This window comes from Catharus ustulatus, chromosome 6 (genome assembly GCF_009819885.2).
Source record: "Catharus ustulatus isolate bCatUst1 chromosome 6, bCatUst1.pri.v2, whole genome shotgun sequence".
NCBI classification, from domain to species: Eukaryota; Metazoa; Chordata; class Aves; order Passeriformes; family Turdidae; genus Catharus; species Catharus ustulatus.
In genome coordinates this window covers 10,177,865-10,193,604 of record NC_046226.1, presented here as the reverse complement: position 1 = coordinate 10,193,604, position 15,740 = coordinate 10,177,865, and the positions used below count along the sequence as shown (strand labels likewise).

At 35.8% G+C, this 15,740-nt stretch overlaps 1 protein-coding gene across 5 annotated transcripts in view; it reads right to left on the bottom strand.

Annotated features, from left to right (window-relative positions):
* The window catches only part of PPP1R13B (protein phosphatase 1 regulatory subunit 13B), a 71,685-nt gene that overhangs the window by 52,950 nt on the left and 2,995 nt on the right, over window positions 1-15,740 (bottom strand). For 4 of the 5 annotated variants that reach the window (XM_033063230.1, XM_033063233.1, XM_033063231.1 and 1 more), the window contains exon 1: window positions 5,598-5,738. The exons of the other annotated variant lie outside the window; for it this stretch is intronic. In XM_033063230.1, coding sequence (XP_032919121.1) covers window positions 5,598-5,723 — 126 coding nt within the window. In that variant the 5' untranslated portion in view covers window positions 5,724-5,738. Of the gene's footprint in view, window positions 1-5,597; window positions 5,739-15,740 lie in introns of those variants that run through there. 5 annotated transcript variants of the gene reach the window in all.

The window sequence follows — 15,740 nt, the reverse complement described above, 5'->3', positions numbered from 1 at the left end:
CAGCTACTAGAAAAATTATAGATTGAGAGGCAAGCAAAAGGCGACAACGTAAAAACTCATTACTTTGATGATGACATATATTAATATGCACACCTTTGCATGTAGAATGGTCAGAAAAAAATTACAAATTATCAATGCAGGTTTGCTTGCCTGGAATTCATGCTATTTTATAAAACTTCATCAGCTACAGCTGTAGAAATTGTAGTTTTACATTTCAAGCATTAAAGCAGAGTTTTAATTTTTGTTGCAGTAGGAACACAGCACATTCTTATGATTACAGACTTAATTAGGTAAAACTTGAAGCAATTACATTAAAAAAACCCACGGACTATATAATTATAACCACAGAGCTGTTTGAATTACAGCCATCTAATGATCCTTTCTTGACTCAAGTCACAAGTATTTCTTTATACTATTGAGATCTCAAAAGAAACAAATCCCAAATAAATCTCTGATGTTATTATGTGCAAATCCCAGTAAAACAGCAGTAAGATCAAACAATTTCACTTCTCTGTATTAATAAGAAACATTTAAAATCCATCTAATCAACAAGTTATCCACCAGCATGCTTTTTCCTATAACTATTTATCTTCAGAATGAAGATTTTATTTTTAAAAATAAATCAGTTGAAGAATTTCTTGCAGTATGCTTATGAGTCTTAATTCAGATTAAAGCATCAGGACATACAGCAAATTTATTATCAATTAATGTGGTGTTCATCAGAAGATTTCTGTTCTCTAACATCTTTTCTGTTCCCCATATATGGGGTGAGAAATTACTGCAATCAATTTCCATATTTCTAAACAGTTTTTCTCACATCCTACTCACATTCAAGCTGTACAAATTTTGAGTTCAAGACAAAATTTAAAGCCCAGTGATGCTTTTGAGTGTATTTGTAAAATTCAAAAAGGCAGTGCAACCAACAGACTTCAGTTTGCACAGAATACAAAAATGAGCAAAATTTTCTGCCAAAATGTAGACTTGTGACACCAATAGTTTCTTACTACACTTCCAAACTTGAAGCCAACTGCCTCCATATGGCCTGCAAAAGAATCCACTAAACCAGGAGTGAATCTCAGACACTAAAAATGCAAATTATTCAGCTATGGGCTACTAACAAACATTAAAACCTTAAATTCTACAATTGGTAAACTCAAGCATTCATGAGATTACTCAAAAATGTTAACAAGATCATATTATTTCTGATCAACCCTTTTGATTTTGATCGAATTTGAAAATTTCATGTTGCCCAAATGTACTTCAAAAATACACTTATCTCACAAAAACTTTTTTTTTTGCATCAGCTCATATATTAGTTACATTAACTTGCTATTTTGCAAAAAAAAATTGATCCACATTGAGATCCACTTTCACCATGCTCTGCACTAGACAAACTGCCCACAGAAAGCACAACCAGGAACTTGTCAGACAATAGTTGTGCATAAAATTACTTCTCTTGCTGAAGCACAGGAATAATTTTAATTAAATATTTCACACCTGTTACAGAGGAGTTTAACTCACCTTATAGAAATGTAGAAGCCTAGATTTAAAAGAAAATCTTAGAAAAATGTAGGGAAATCTTGTTCCATGTCTACATGTTGTGAAGGCTTAAAGAACTGACAGAACCACAGAGATTTCCTCTCAGGAGTTCCAGGACTGTTGCCTTTGCCCCTTCACAGCTGTCATATGTGATAGCAGGTATTCAACAGGACTCAGGCTATTTCAAAAACCTGCACCTACCTGGTATTTATTTGCTGAGAGGACACTTATGACACTTTATTTTCTTTGACAGAAAAAGAGCTATAGCATCATCGTAGATCTGGAATTGAAGCCCCTTACTCCTGCAGTGGCAGGGTTTCTGTAGGGTAGGGAAATAAGTTGTAGGGTGGGGAAATAAGCCAGCATTTTGCTAAAGAAGTAAACAGCAACTATCATCAGCAAGACAGATCCACAAACTATTTAATGAAAGGTACACAGCAGTTAACTGAAAGATTTCCAGAGCTCTAGGAAAATAATACCTAATGAAAACAATAGCAACTAAGAGTTCACTTGTGTAAACAATGAAAACAACCCACAGACTCCAGACTGTGAGAAGCAAGATATCAACAGGGCTAAAAAAAACCAACTGACATAACAAATGCTAAGTTTCTAGCATATACCTAGGACAGAAGAATGACATTTAGACATTATAATCCTATATCAAATTTTAGACTACATTTTGATGTTTAACAAGTCAGAGTCAATCCATGGGAGTGAACCACTGCCAGATCTCCAGACATAATCTTTAGGGAAGCTGTTTGTTATTTGTTAAAACATTGAAATAGCTTGTTTTAGATTCAGACAGGAAATCAAGCAGGAGCTGAGATTTAGATAAAATTTAAAAGGTGGGCAGTAAACTTGTGGCTACAGCAGGGAAAAATTATTATAGCTTAAAAGGGACAAATAAAAAAAACCAGAGAGATTGCATTACATATAAAACTGCTATTTTAGAAGAGTGTCTGTCCAAGTGCAATATTTATCATCAGCAGCAGCTAAAGCAACACAGCCTGAAGTTAGAGAAATCTATAAAACATACCTCTTGTGATGTTTTCTAGTGGAAAATATAATTTGGCACTTGCTACAGAATGAGTTCAACATCCCTGCATCGTATTATCTGTTGGCTTGATTCCTAAATTGCTACATCTGGAGAAACAGCAAGAGATCTTGTTGTTGCTCCTTGACGCAAATAATTCTACCAAAGGACTGAGAAGACACCAGTTACCATGTAAGAGACTTTGGAACACAGGGATAATTCTAGATACACTGACAAGTTCTTGCTGAGCACGTTTCTCCAACACGCAGAGACTTTTATTCTTCCCAAAACAGGGCCTGGAAATTTTGCTTTCTTTCACTGTTTAAAAGACAGTGGGTCATATGCTATCTTTCATTATATACACAATTATTATTATTAAAAGGTGGAAGCTGGGGACTCTTCTTCAAAGGCTTTCTGCTCTAATCAGTTGATGCTTCCTATGTTCATGATGACTCAATACGTAAGTTCTCACCTTGCAAGTTAGCATTAAATGATTTCTTACAGGATTATTGCAAATGGGTCTTGCCATCTATCAACCAAGAGCAGAAGACTGATCTTCAAGCAGCTCTGAAGAAGTTCCAGAGGGGGTTTTTTGATACTTGCTGTCTTCATTAAAGACACCTTTTTTAATCTTCTGGAATATTTTTTTCTGTGAATCTTCCAATGACAAACCTCATCTAGTATTGCCTGCCTAATTGCAATGAAATTTATCTAAAGCACCTTGAAACAAGCCAATAAAAATCAGTCGTCAAAATTTTGTGCTGATTAATTAAAAAGTTTAAAAAAAATAAATTATAATCTATTTGAGAAACTAGCACATAGCCCAGCTATAACAAAGGATTTTGGAAGTTGATAAGGCCTATAAATATGAGAATTCCTTAAATAATGGATTCCTACTAAACTCTCAGAAAACTGCAGCAGTTGCTGCATTTGCAAATGCACAAAACACTTTCAACACACAGGAAAGGTCAGAAGGTTGGAGGACAGCAAGACTCCAGATCAAAATAAGGCAGAACTGGTGCAGTGATCTTTCCAATTGTCCATAAACTCCACCAGCTCTATTTAATAAAACATGAACATGGTGCCCACAGTTCTACTGTTCTTCACATCTTCAGGTCAGGGTCCTCCAAACCAAATGGTTCAGAGTTATGTGGGGACCCCCAGCACAAGGTCAGGTGTGACCTCACAGCACCCCGGGAAAAGGAAGGAGGAACCACTGTGGCACTACAACTGCATCTCATTGTACAACATCCCACACATCACTAAGTTCTAATCTAATCAGAGGTCTAAATCTTTTAAACCAGTATGTCACACCTCAAAGGATCATAACCTTGCTAAAATAGTCCTAAAGTATAAACTGCTCATTCAATTTCATCAACTGATGAGATATGAATAACATGTTAAAAATACTCTTAAATATTTTATACTCCAAATCATTAAGGAAGACATGGCTGAAGAAAAACACAAAACTGTAGTGCTGCAAAATTTCCAGTACACCCAGGTGAACTGTCAACAAACTAAAATCAAAACTAAATGAATTCAAGATGACTCAGCTTCAGAGATCCTTTTATTACATAATAATCTCAGCTTCCCAGTCAAGAGGAAAAAAAAAAAAAAAAAAAAAGTTGTGTTCACTAAAATGAAAGGTTTACCAAAGAACCATGAACCATGCACAAACACAAACAGAACCCCCTGAAGCCCAAACTCTGCAAAAAGGACACCCTCCACCAAGACTTGAGGACCAGATGAGAGGTAAGAAAGACAAAAAATTTAGTAGTTTACTTTCATTGGGTAGGGATATGGAGCAAAGTCCCATTCAAGTTTTTTTGCATATTGGCATCAGCAACACTGCAATTTACTTGGAAAGAAAGCTCAGTCGGACAACACCAGACAACACTGAAGAGCAGAGTTTAGTGTGAGGGTTTGAGTCAATTTTCCTGAAAGAAAATCTTCAAAATCCAAATGTAACGGAAGTGTCCCACTAAATTTGTATCACAGAACTGAATGTTCTCAAATTATTAAAAATATTTTGGCCAAGGTTAAGGACAGGGAGGCGCTGATGTTTCTACAGTCTTGTGTTCGACCTTGTCAACAGTTACAGCAAAGTCATCCAAAATCCACTGAATTCCAGAAAAGCCTGACCTACCTACTGCATTGAAAAATCATCCCATTGAAAAAGCATAGGATACAAAGACTGGCAGGCATTGTATCTTTTCTTTTACAAACCTTTCAACAAAATATTAAAAAAAACACCCCATAAAACAAAAAAACCTGAACCACAAACCAAAACTAAACCAACCAACAGGGTATTTTTACTAAAGATCATGCTTTTTGTCAAATAATAGAGGTGATTGCAGAACCAATTATAATTTTATCATTTTACAAAGAACAATTTCTACAAAATATACAGACACACAACCATATGTAGTGTTGCAAATGGAACCAGCACTATTATTTCTTCTTTATTTTCAATAGTGTGAATGCAGAAAGTACTACCATAGCTTTCTTCCACTGAGCAGGAAGTATTAACAAAATACTGATTGTTTAGTGCAGTGCTTTCAGGGAATACCAGCCATTCAATCTTAGATGTAAAGATGTTATCTGGCTTGGTAAAAAAATAGTAAATGAAAAGTGAATACATCCTTGGGGATTCAACAGGCAAGCCAGCAAAATTTCTGCCATCAGAGTGGAAAACTTTTTCCAAAACATTTCTTTAGTTTTAAGGTGGCAGATTTAAAAATTAAAAGCTATTGTTTAATACTCAGGAATCTACTTTGGTTGAATCAAAAACAACAACTACTACTACTACTACTACATCAAGCTATGCAAGGTAAAATTAAAAATTTCAGATATTTTATATACAGAAGAAACTCATATAAGGCAATAATCCCTGATCTTCAAGTAAAAATATCCCAGGCACACACACACACTAATCCACTATAAAGATTCACTGCTGGGTTTTACAAAAAGAAATCCAAAACCACTTAAGATTACAGCAAATAAACAAAAAGAAATGTTGTCCCACCTTCTCTTTTATAATTCTGTCCTTGGTCCACTGTTTAGGTTTAAGCCCAGTCTTTTTCCGTAGCCAAGATTTCCCTTTTGATGCTTTTACAATATTCTGAAGAACCATCCTTAAAATATTCTTCATGTGGACAGTTGTAAATGACAGTGAATATAAAAATGTTGTGTAAAGCTAAAACCTAGTAACAGTTTCTGTGCAACAACTACAGTGAAAAACTACTTAAATGGAGTATTTTTGGTCTACTGGCACATGAATTCAGGCAGTAATGACGAGCAGTGATAAGATGTTCTAAAGAAACAAGACAGGCCACAGTTGTGACAGGAACAAGATAGGCTAGATCAAGTTTCACCTAATTAGGCAAGGTTGCAGTAGGGGAGTTCTGTTATCCTCTCATTGTGCAATAGTAGTCGTTGTTGCTATTATAATAATGACAAACAGTATTTATCTTAAATAAATTTACATGTAAGTCTCTGACTATGTCAAAAGACACAGAAGGGATTTTCCTGTTGAATGGGGCAATGACAGGAGCAGAAGCCTTAAGAGCAAATGATCCTAACAATTGTCAAAAGACATTTCCATGGCACATTTTCTTAAATCAAAAAATATTTTAAATGGAACTACCAGCTTAAAAACAACACCATATATTTATGCCTAAAAATACTATAGTTCAGACACTACTCCATTCTTGGCAAAGTCTGTCTTCTTGCTGGATATAATTCAAGCAGCAGAGAATATAAACTGTAAACTATGTTTCTGACTGTCTCGTCATGTCAAGGGACAGCAAATGTTTATCATCTTTCCTGTCAACACTATACAGGATCGGATGTGGGGAACAGGCAGTGCCATGGCACCAACAGTGCATTTAGCCCTTACCTTACAACTGCATAATTCTCCAGCCTGATCCACTCCCTTTGTAGAGCAAATGGAGAGAGGAGGGACCCAAGGGTAAAAACAAAACAAAAACAAACCCAAACAAACCGACCCACGCTATGAAATATCACCAGAACCAGACAACCCATCTCTCTCAGAGCTGAGCCACATTCTGTGTGGCACCTTGCACATTAACTGCAAGAACAGAAAAGTTCTCTCAGAACTCTCTTTTCTCTCAGCTTCGCCTGTGAGACTTCTTTTCTTACTTTACCCTTCCCCACCAGCAGCAGCAGAGCACACAAAGCTAAAGAGATACTTTATTTAAAGTGCTTCCACATTCAGAATCTGTTCTGTCCTCCCATAACACATTTTGTCACTAACAAAAACATTCTGATCCCATGCAGTATTCTTCCTTCCTGCTCAGCAAACATGTACCATGTTGAGAGATTTATTGAGAATGTCATTGGTAGAATAGTGTCAGAAGTTTTAAATGCTGCAACTTAAAATCAACCTATTAGCAACTAGGAACATTTTAAATAAATGAGAAACTCAAGGTTATTTCTTAAAAGGGAAGGGTTGTTTTGCTTTAGGAAGGATGGAAAAAAATCTAATCTGGTTGTTCTCCAAAACCAGATTGTATCTTGATCTGCCAGAAAAACAAACTATCACATGAATAAATATTTGAGAGGAAAAGCTGGGCCTGTTTTAACACATATTATGCCGCTCTTTCAACCATGGCTATGGTCTGAATTCTTCTAAACTGCCCTCCAAATTTATAAAAGCCTGACTTAGGAAGGCAAGACAGACATGCAGACCAGCAGTGTATGGGAGAATCAAACACTAAAGCCTGTCATATTGGATAATTGGGTTCTTTCAAATAAACAAATTTCTTTCAAATAAAATAAACGTGTGTCACTGAGTTTCCCTTTCAGCCTCCCATCCCTCCTGAAATAACTGAAAACATCTGTGTGTAATTTATTAAATCAGATAAATAAAAACCCAATACAAACACAGGGTAGCCCCTTATATTTTATGAAAGTGTCTTCTCCACACTGAGTACTTGAACCAGTGCCGGCATTTGGCTGCTTTAGAACTGGTCCTCTCAGATAGATAAATACAAATCTAGGGTATATATAGAAATAAAGGAGGTAAGATACATACACTGTTTCACTGACATACGTTATTCTCCTACATTAAATGCAAAAAAATCCCATGTAAGATCCAAGAAGTCTTGCCGCGTGTGACAAAGCTCATATGTAGCAAATCTATACACCTGCAGATTATGTAAATCACTCAGCAGGAAACTAATTGTAGCCTGTGATCCCACTAAAGTACTTTAACATGAAGACACTTGTGATCTCTGAAAACTACATAGAATGACGTAGGAAAAGGGATATAAAGGAAAATTCAAAAGTCTAATTCTCTAAAATGTATACAACTTTGCATCACATGTCTACACAAAATGGAAAACCACTGAATATAAAGCTAGAGATGATAACTGATGGGCATGAGCAGCTAAGAATACTTAGAGAAGCAATGAACAAGAAGTAAGAGTTCAGAAGGAATGTAACACCATACTGCATGCAGGGTAGCAATAACTTTAAATTAGCAAAACCTTTAAATTTTTTTAATAACTTTTGTTTCACTTTGCCAGTCTATTTTACTCTTTCACCATGGTCACTTCTCTCCTCTTGCTATATAAGCCATATTAGAAATGCAGAATGAGTTTTGGGGAGCAAGTTTCCTTTTTCCCATATGAGGCTGGAGTGTATGCAAGGGATTTTACAATCTGCTCTCCAAAAGATGTTAGAAACACAGTGGCACCCGTAAGTCCACAAAAAAACAGACTGTTTATTCCAGAATGACTACAGACATTAATATATTAACACATACAGACCTACATGAAAACAGTAATATTTCTGCTTTATTTCACATATTCAAACACATCTCGTCTCACAAGAAAACTGCATTACTTAACAAGAAGAATCACTGAAAGACTTTGGTCCCCACTTCAGATGGGGAAGGAGAAAGAAAAATTCAGATACATCAGAAGACTCATCCCTGAGCACTGGAAGAAGAGAGGCTGTTGAAACCTCAGTGCTTGAAAAATTTCTAAATCATTGGAGAGATAATAAGAAAAAGCTGACCAAAAGCTTTTTCCTGCTGGGAGAAGATAAGGGAAACTACATGCACGCTCCAGATCAAGCTTACTTGTAATTTTGTGTCAAAGCTGCTCAGTTCTTCAGAACTCAGAGAGCAAACTGAGCAGTATTTGGTAGCTTCAGATGGCTGGGGGAAGGGAGCAGCAGCAAATGGGGGTAATCCAGTAATGCCTTCAAGACTCAAATCACAAAGATTTGTCAGGTTGAATGTTATAAAACACCCAGAAACACAAAAATACCATATAAGAAACATTGTACAGTAAATCCTCTGATTTAGCGTGTCTTTTATGTGCCTTAAAGTGCTTTTTGAGGTTATAATTTTGAACCATAAACACAAAAATCCCTCTATCAAAATATTCTAAAGGTTGATACACATGAAAATGGATCCAATTCAAAAGTACTTTGTTTAGCTAAAAATGAGCAAAAATAAAATATTTTATATATAAATTAAATTATTCCAATGTAAGTATTGAATTGGATTTCAAAATCATACTGGGATAAACAGAACAGTTTATAGTTTAAACAGAATTTAAACTGATATAAACCTCCTTCATGACTTTACCTCCTATCACTTTGACAAAAACAAATACTATTGCTCTCCACCATCTGGGTCGGGGGGGAAGTAAAAATAAAATACTGCAGTGAGGAATTTGGCAGGAAGAGAGCACTGCAAACAAGACTTGAATTTTATTTGTTTGAGTGTAAAACTTGGATATGTGTGTAAGCACCTTCTTATATCCAACAAGTCCTTGCTGAAGTGTTAATAAATAACTATAAAATGACAGCTACACTGTACTATTAGTACACCAAAAAAAATTTCAGAAAAAGGACTGAAGAGATTTCCAAGTGGCATGGGCTAGAACAGACTCAAATCCATGTGATATGGTTTTAAAATAATTGCATTGATCCTGACATGATTTAGAAGTGTAAAAGAGGTCAACCGTTACAGATCTTTTTTCCACAATCAGAAATATGCGATTCAGACTTCCAGCTAAAATTAAATAAAACTTAGATGACTTGGGACAATAAAACAGTACATTAGGAAATTAAGCATCAGGCATGCTGAGACATTCAGAGCTGCATGCAGAGATGAAGCTTCACACAGAGAAGAGTTTCATAGTTTATTTTTACAAGACACTGCTTCAAGAACTCAGTCATCTCCCAAAGCATACCTATGGTTTGGTGCCTGAATAGTAATTAACCCATTCACTAGCCTGAAAAATCATTCAAAATTTAATTCCAAGAACTTGCATTTTAAATAAACACCAGTAAAATCTAACCACTTCTCTGTGGATAGATCTGAATAGCAACTTTAACAGTAAGAACCTGGTTTGGCTACTTTGACATATATACTTGTAGGATTTGCAAGCAATGGCTTCACAGATGCTCTGTCAGATGCCCAAACAAGTTAGTTAAGCTGTCAGGGGGTAACAGTTTCAGTCAAATAACTATTGTTTGAACTGTTTAAACTTGCTGGGATACTACTTTCCTATGCTGTCCATGCCATCACATGGTTTATGCTCTGCCTATCACATTATTCTCTGTATAAAACACTAACAGCCTGCCAACCATTTTACAGACATCAATTATACCATAACAATGTGTAAATATATTCTCCTTACATTTCATCTTTTCAAAGGAAGTGACTGAGATATAAGAAACATTTATTAAAGACGTATTATGACAACTTTGGGGATTTAAGTAATTTGAAAACCCCTCTGCCTAGGTAGAATAAATTCAGGGCAGATTTTGTCCACCACCCTAGTTAAGATTTCAGAAAATAGTCAGATATGCTTTCTGAAGCATGTTTGTTTATAAAGTAGTAACCACGGGGGGAGGAGGAGGAGGCAAGAAAAAATAAGTGGAATTATGTTGAAAGCACCATTAGTATGTTGAAAGTATCATCTGCAGAGCAGCAGTAAGAACACCAACAGGTGCAGCACTGTCCTAAAACATAAATTAGACAAATTGCATTAGGAAACAGGATTAGAAAAGGATTTCTTCATGCAAAAATGCATTCAAAATATGTCTTTTCCACTTAAACTGTACCTGTTACTATAAACTAAGACTTGACCCAGATTCTTAGAGAAACAAACAAACAAAAAAATCTATACAGGTAAGCCTGTACTTAATGGCTGTGGTAAACATTGCCAATCTCAAACTACTCTGTTTCTTTCCCTTTAAACAACAGAGAGCAATCCAGGCAAGACTTTTCTCCACACCTTAATGCAACTCTGTTTACTTTTTTAATCTGATATGGGAACTCTCAACAATTCTCAGCTATTCCTATCAGTAGGTCTGGACAGACACACACTGCATTTAAGGAAAACAAGGCTTACTGGTCTCCCAGTGTCCAACTGGCTCCCAAGAGATTAGAATACAGAATTAATTCAGATGCAAGTCAATGCACTGTGCTTGTGAGCATGGGATTTGGGACTGGAGAGATTCTCCCAGATTAGCCTAGCAGAGACCTTAGAAACTCACTGTTTACTTGCTCTGACTTCAGAGAGCAGGAAGTTCATGCTTCTTTGCCATTTTGGACATAGATCTAGGTGCTTTTGGGATGAATCCATCTCCCCATCCATATTCATTCACCACCATGGAGTCGTTTCAGGCTACAAGATCCAAACCTAAACTGATAAAAGTGATTACATCCTTCCTGCAATCTACACACTTCTGCCCTTTCTTGTTCTGGTTCCAGTGCTTATCTGAACCTGCATGGACTCAGTTTCAGTGTGCTCAGCTGGCAGAGAAGTATCCTGGCAGGAAAAAAAAAAAAAAAAAAAAAAAAAAAGAGGAAACAAAAGAATGAAAAAAAAAGTAAAGGCAAACAACTTCCTGCTGAGTTTGCAAACAGCTCAGCACAGAAACAGATAAATACCAGAGAGTCCATACAAGAGAGGGGACAGCAGGGATGCAGGACATCAGCAACCCCTGCAGTTACATCCATTTCACCTAAACAAAACTGAAGCCTCAGTTTCTTCCCCCATTCTCAATTTATAAACAAAAGTTTAGTCATGTGAACACTGAAATCCTTTTGTCAAACCTAGACATAAGGATACATGGGTTAAATACAGTGTCTGCAACATATGCAAGTTTAGATGAGACTGTTTCCTGTTGGAGTTGGAATTCCTTAAATAAAGTATTTTACAGCTACAGACTCTTCACACATAAATAGAATTCTGCTGCTAAGCAAAGCAGTAAACTGGAAACTAAAACAAAAATCTTAATTGTACTTTCACTACCAAAGAACTAGGCTAGAATACACTATGAATCCAGAGAATAAGAAAATAATGGGCAGAAATCAGAAAGAATACACTACTGCAAAGTGAAGGGTGGTAAATGATGACAGACTAGCAACTGCCAGTTAAGTTTTATTGGTTTTCCATTTTTTTTGTGTCCCAGCTTTATATTTGTTTCTCAAGATTTCCTCAAAGTCCACATATTTTACCAGAAAACCAATATCCCTTACATTTACCCATTTCAGAAAAAATGTAAAGCATTACTAGGTATGCAATAAAGATGTGGAAACTGGTGAAACCATAACTTATCTCTGAAGTAATAACATTACTGCACTGCAGAGACTTTAGTTTCACCTCATTGCTCTACTTACCTGTTCAAAATACATCGCCTGGGGTAGAGCTCCCCAATAAACTAAACTGAATAAACAAAAATCCTTGAAGAGAGAGATTGCACTTGCCCATCCCCTTCTTTGTTATCAAGCAGTCTGCTCCCTCCTGTACCAACATGGACAACAGTCAATGCAATACACACACACATGTACATGTATACACTCACATATACAGCCACATGTACATAAATCTCTCCAATGTTCTTTGGATACAGCTATTTTCATATTTTTAGCAAGCTTGATGGGTTTATTGAGACAAACAGTGCAATCCAATCACAGCCAATGGTGGGAATGAGCAGCAAGGAAGAGGAAGCAGCCTCTTCCAGAGCTGCAGGAAATGGTTAACCCAGCTCACCCCTGTTGTGAAACCTCAGCCCCAAAAGGAATCAGCTGCTAGAACATCCTACTGCACCACAATGATAAACCTGCTCTCCAGTACAGCACATGGACTTGCTTCCAAGCATGAGCTAAGAAAAATAACAGCGTGACCTAAAACCCAGGTAAAGTGACTGAAATTGAAGTTCAAAACACTTTTTGTTCCTTCACTAAGCATATATTCTTGCTGGTCCTTTGAGTTATTACAGAACTTGTGCTTTGTCCTCCAGGTACTATTGTTGCCTTTGACACACAAATCTGCTTCTGAAGAATGGTGTCTATTATTGCACAATATAATTCTATTATTGTTGGTCATAAAAAAATATCTTCCAGAACCTCAAGAAATTGAGCACACTCCACTGATAAATTGCCTAACACATTCAAGATTATTACATGCTTTCAAGTTTAATAGATGATAATGGCAGATTTCCCAACTCCCAGAAAAATGTACCAGCCTGTAGTACAGTTAAAATTCATACCTTAGAATATTTGTTTACTTTAAAATCTTACCACAATTTAAGAACAAATGAGACATTGGATTCAAGGCTGATGGAAAAACTGTTCATAAATGCAGAAAGATTTCAAAGATATTTGGGACTACCTAATAATATAATTATTCAATTCAAGAAAAAAATGTTAAAATCTCCTTTTGCTGGGGTCTGATACAAACCCAGGAGTGTACCTCCTATATCCCAAGTTAGCACATTCATTTTAGAGGTTAAGTATTTTGAGCTATCTTGTGCAAGTAATTAATGTATGGTAATACTAAGCTTTTAATTTAGACAAACACATAAGACTTGTAAATTCCAACAGTGAGTCATGAGGGAAAGGGAGCAAGATGCCTTCCCCTCACTGCCCTAATCAGGCAATAATTTATTTCCTTCTTCAAACCTCTATTCGCAGCAATGATTTTTTATTTTTAAAGATGCCTACAGTTTATATAGTAAAAAAAAAAAATTATCTAACCCTCCCAGACATTTAAAAATATAATAAACACGAGTACTGATTTTAATACCAAGCATTATTAACGAAATCTTCAAATTCTTTACAAAAAGACACTGCCTTTTTTCTGTCTATGGGCAGCTCTTGGCATAATGGGGGCTGCTCCACAGCTCTATGCATCTAAATATAAATACATGAATAAACAAGGTTTTTATAATTATGTATTTTTATATGAAACTCGGCTTTGTTAGATTAATCAGTCTAGTGGAATGAAACCTTGTTGTCAAATAAATACTTATTTTCTCTGGAGTCTGCAATGGACAACAAACTCATCTAAGTTAACATATGAGAGAGCATCCTTACCCTCGAAATTCTCATATATTTCAACAGAGCCACACATGTCTAATAAATACATTTAAATATTTTGTTATCAAAGGATCATAGTACTTTTTGTTGACATGGTGAAGCTGATGAACTTATTTTTACCACAGAATAGGCCATATTCTGTCAACCTAAAAAAATAGTGACATGATCCAAAAAACCATGAAATGGCCTTTAAGCTTTGTTGCAATAAATAACTCCATTAATAATGGCTGATAAACATGCAAATTATTCTCTACAGTCAGTTCAGATTAATTCAGCAAACAAGGATATCAGTATTGCTGAGAACTATACAGTTCTGAATTAATCACAATATATTTTATCTCTGTATCATTGAAAAATGCTCATATTAATATAATGAAAATTCATAATATTGATTTAAGTGTATTGAAGTGACACATCTTCCTCTACAATGTACAATTATATCAGTAGCAACCTCTCTATGCAAAGGGAACAAGGGACACTAATTTAGGAATATTTTGGTATTAAATTATAAGCAATATAATAAACAATGCCCACTTTGGACTTTTTGGGAAATGTTTTAGACCAAAAACAGAACAAGTGTACACTCATTTTAAAACAAACAAAAAACCCCAACCACCCAACCATACAACAAAATGCCCACCAAACCCCCCACTTTTTCTTAATTCACCAGTTTAATTGAAAAATAACTCCTGCAGATATCCATCTTTGTTCTATATTTTATCAGTCATATTATTCATCTTCATAGGTCAGGAGCTTACGTATAAATTCGCTAGTCTAACCTAAAATATGCATTAGTCATGGACATCTTCAGCAAAGACTTGCAGTGTCCACAAAATTAACTGAAAAAAAAAAATAATAAGCCCACTAAACACTCCAGACTTTTCACTCTCCTTTCTGTGAAAACAACCATCACAACTACCTGATCCTACACACACAGATGTGTCCAGCAGCTCTAAGCCTCACACAAAGTCCCATAAGGTTCTTCCTGGATGCTTTCAAAAATGTGAGTGACAGCTACAGCCTCACTGATATCCATGAGTTAAAGGCAAAACCAGAAAAGCTCTGCTAGGAGAACATGCAATACCAACTCTTCCTCCTAAAAGATTCGATCCATCACAATTTCTTACACAGTACCAACCATCACCTGTCTTATCACTTTATTGATGGCATACAAACTCTACACAGTTCTTTGGTGTGGTGTTAGCTCACATGCTGTGAATGAATTATACCCAAAATTAAGGCAAATAAAGGGAAGTGTCAGACACTTCTCCAACATATCAGTTCCTTATTGCATTTTATTTGTTTGTAAGTGGGAAAACAGTGCTCCTCATAAGTGACTTTTTTCTTGTGTGCACTCTTGTGCCCAAGGAAAATGCTAATATTTAATGAAAGAGGTAATTCTGGAACTACCATCCAAGAAAAGAAAGCATTAATTGCATTATTTAAGGAAAATTTTCCAACACAAACTCTAAAATACCACCAAAAAAGCCTCTCTACTGGGGCACACAGACAAAAAGATACATAACTTTGTTCTTCCAATCAGGTTATGGATTATGTGGCTGAAAAAGGAGCTATAGCCACAATAATTTTGCAAATAAATATAACTGTGGTTGTTTTAAGCCAAAAAAATTCATCTTTGAAAGGATACCAGTTCTAGGTTTGCACACTTTATTCCAAGAATGTAAGAAACACTAACCTTTCGTTTTCAGTGAAAAAAAATCCCTCTACTCAAGGCATACTTATAGGAACACTTAGCAGAGGTGATATTCAGAGTAGCATCATAAGCATAGTCCTTAT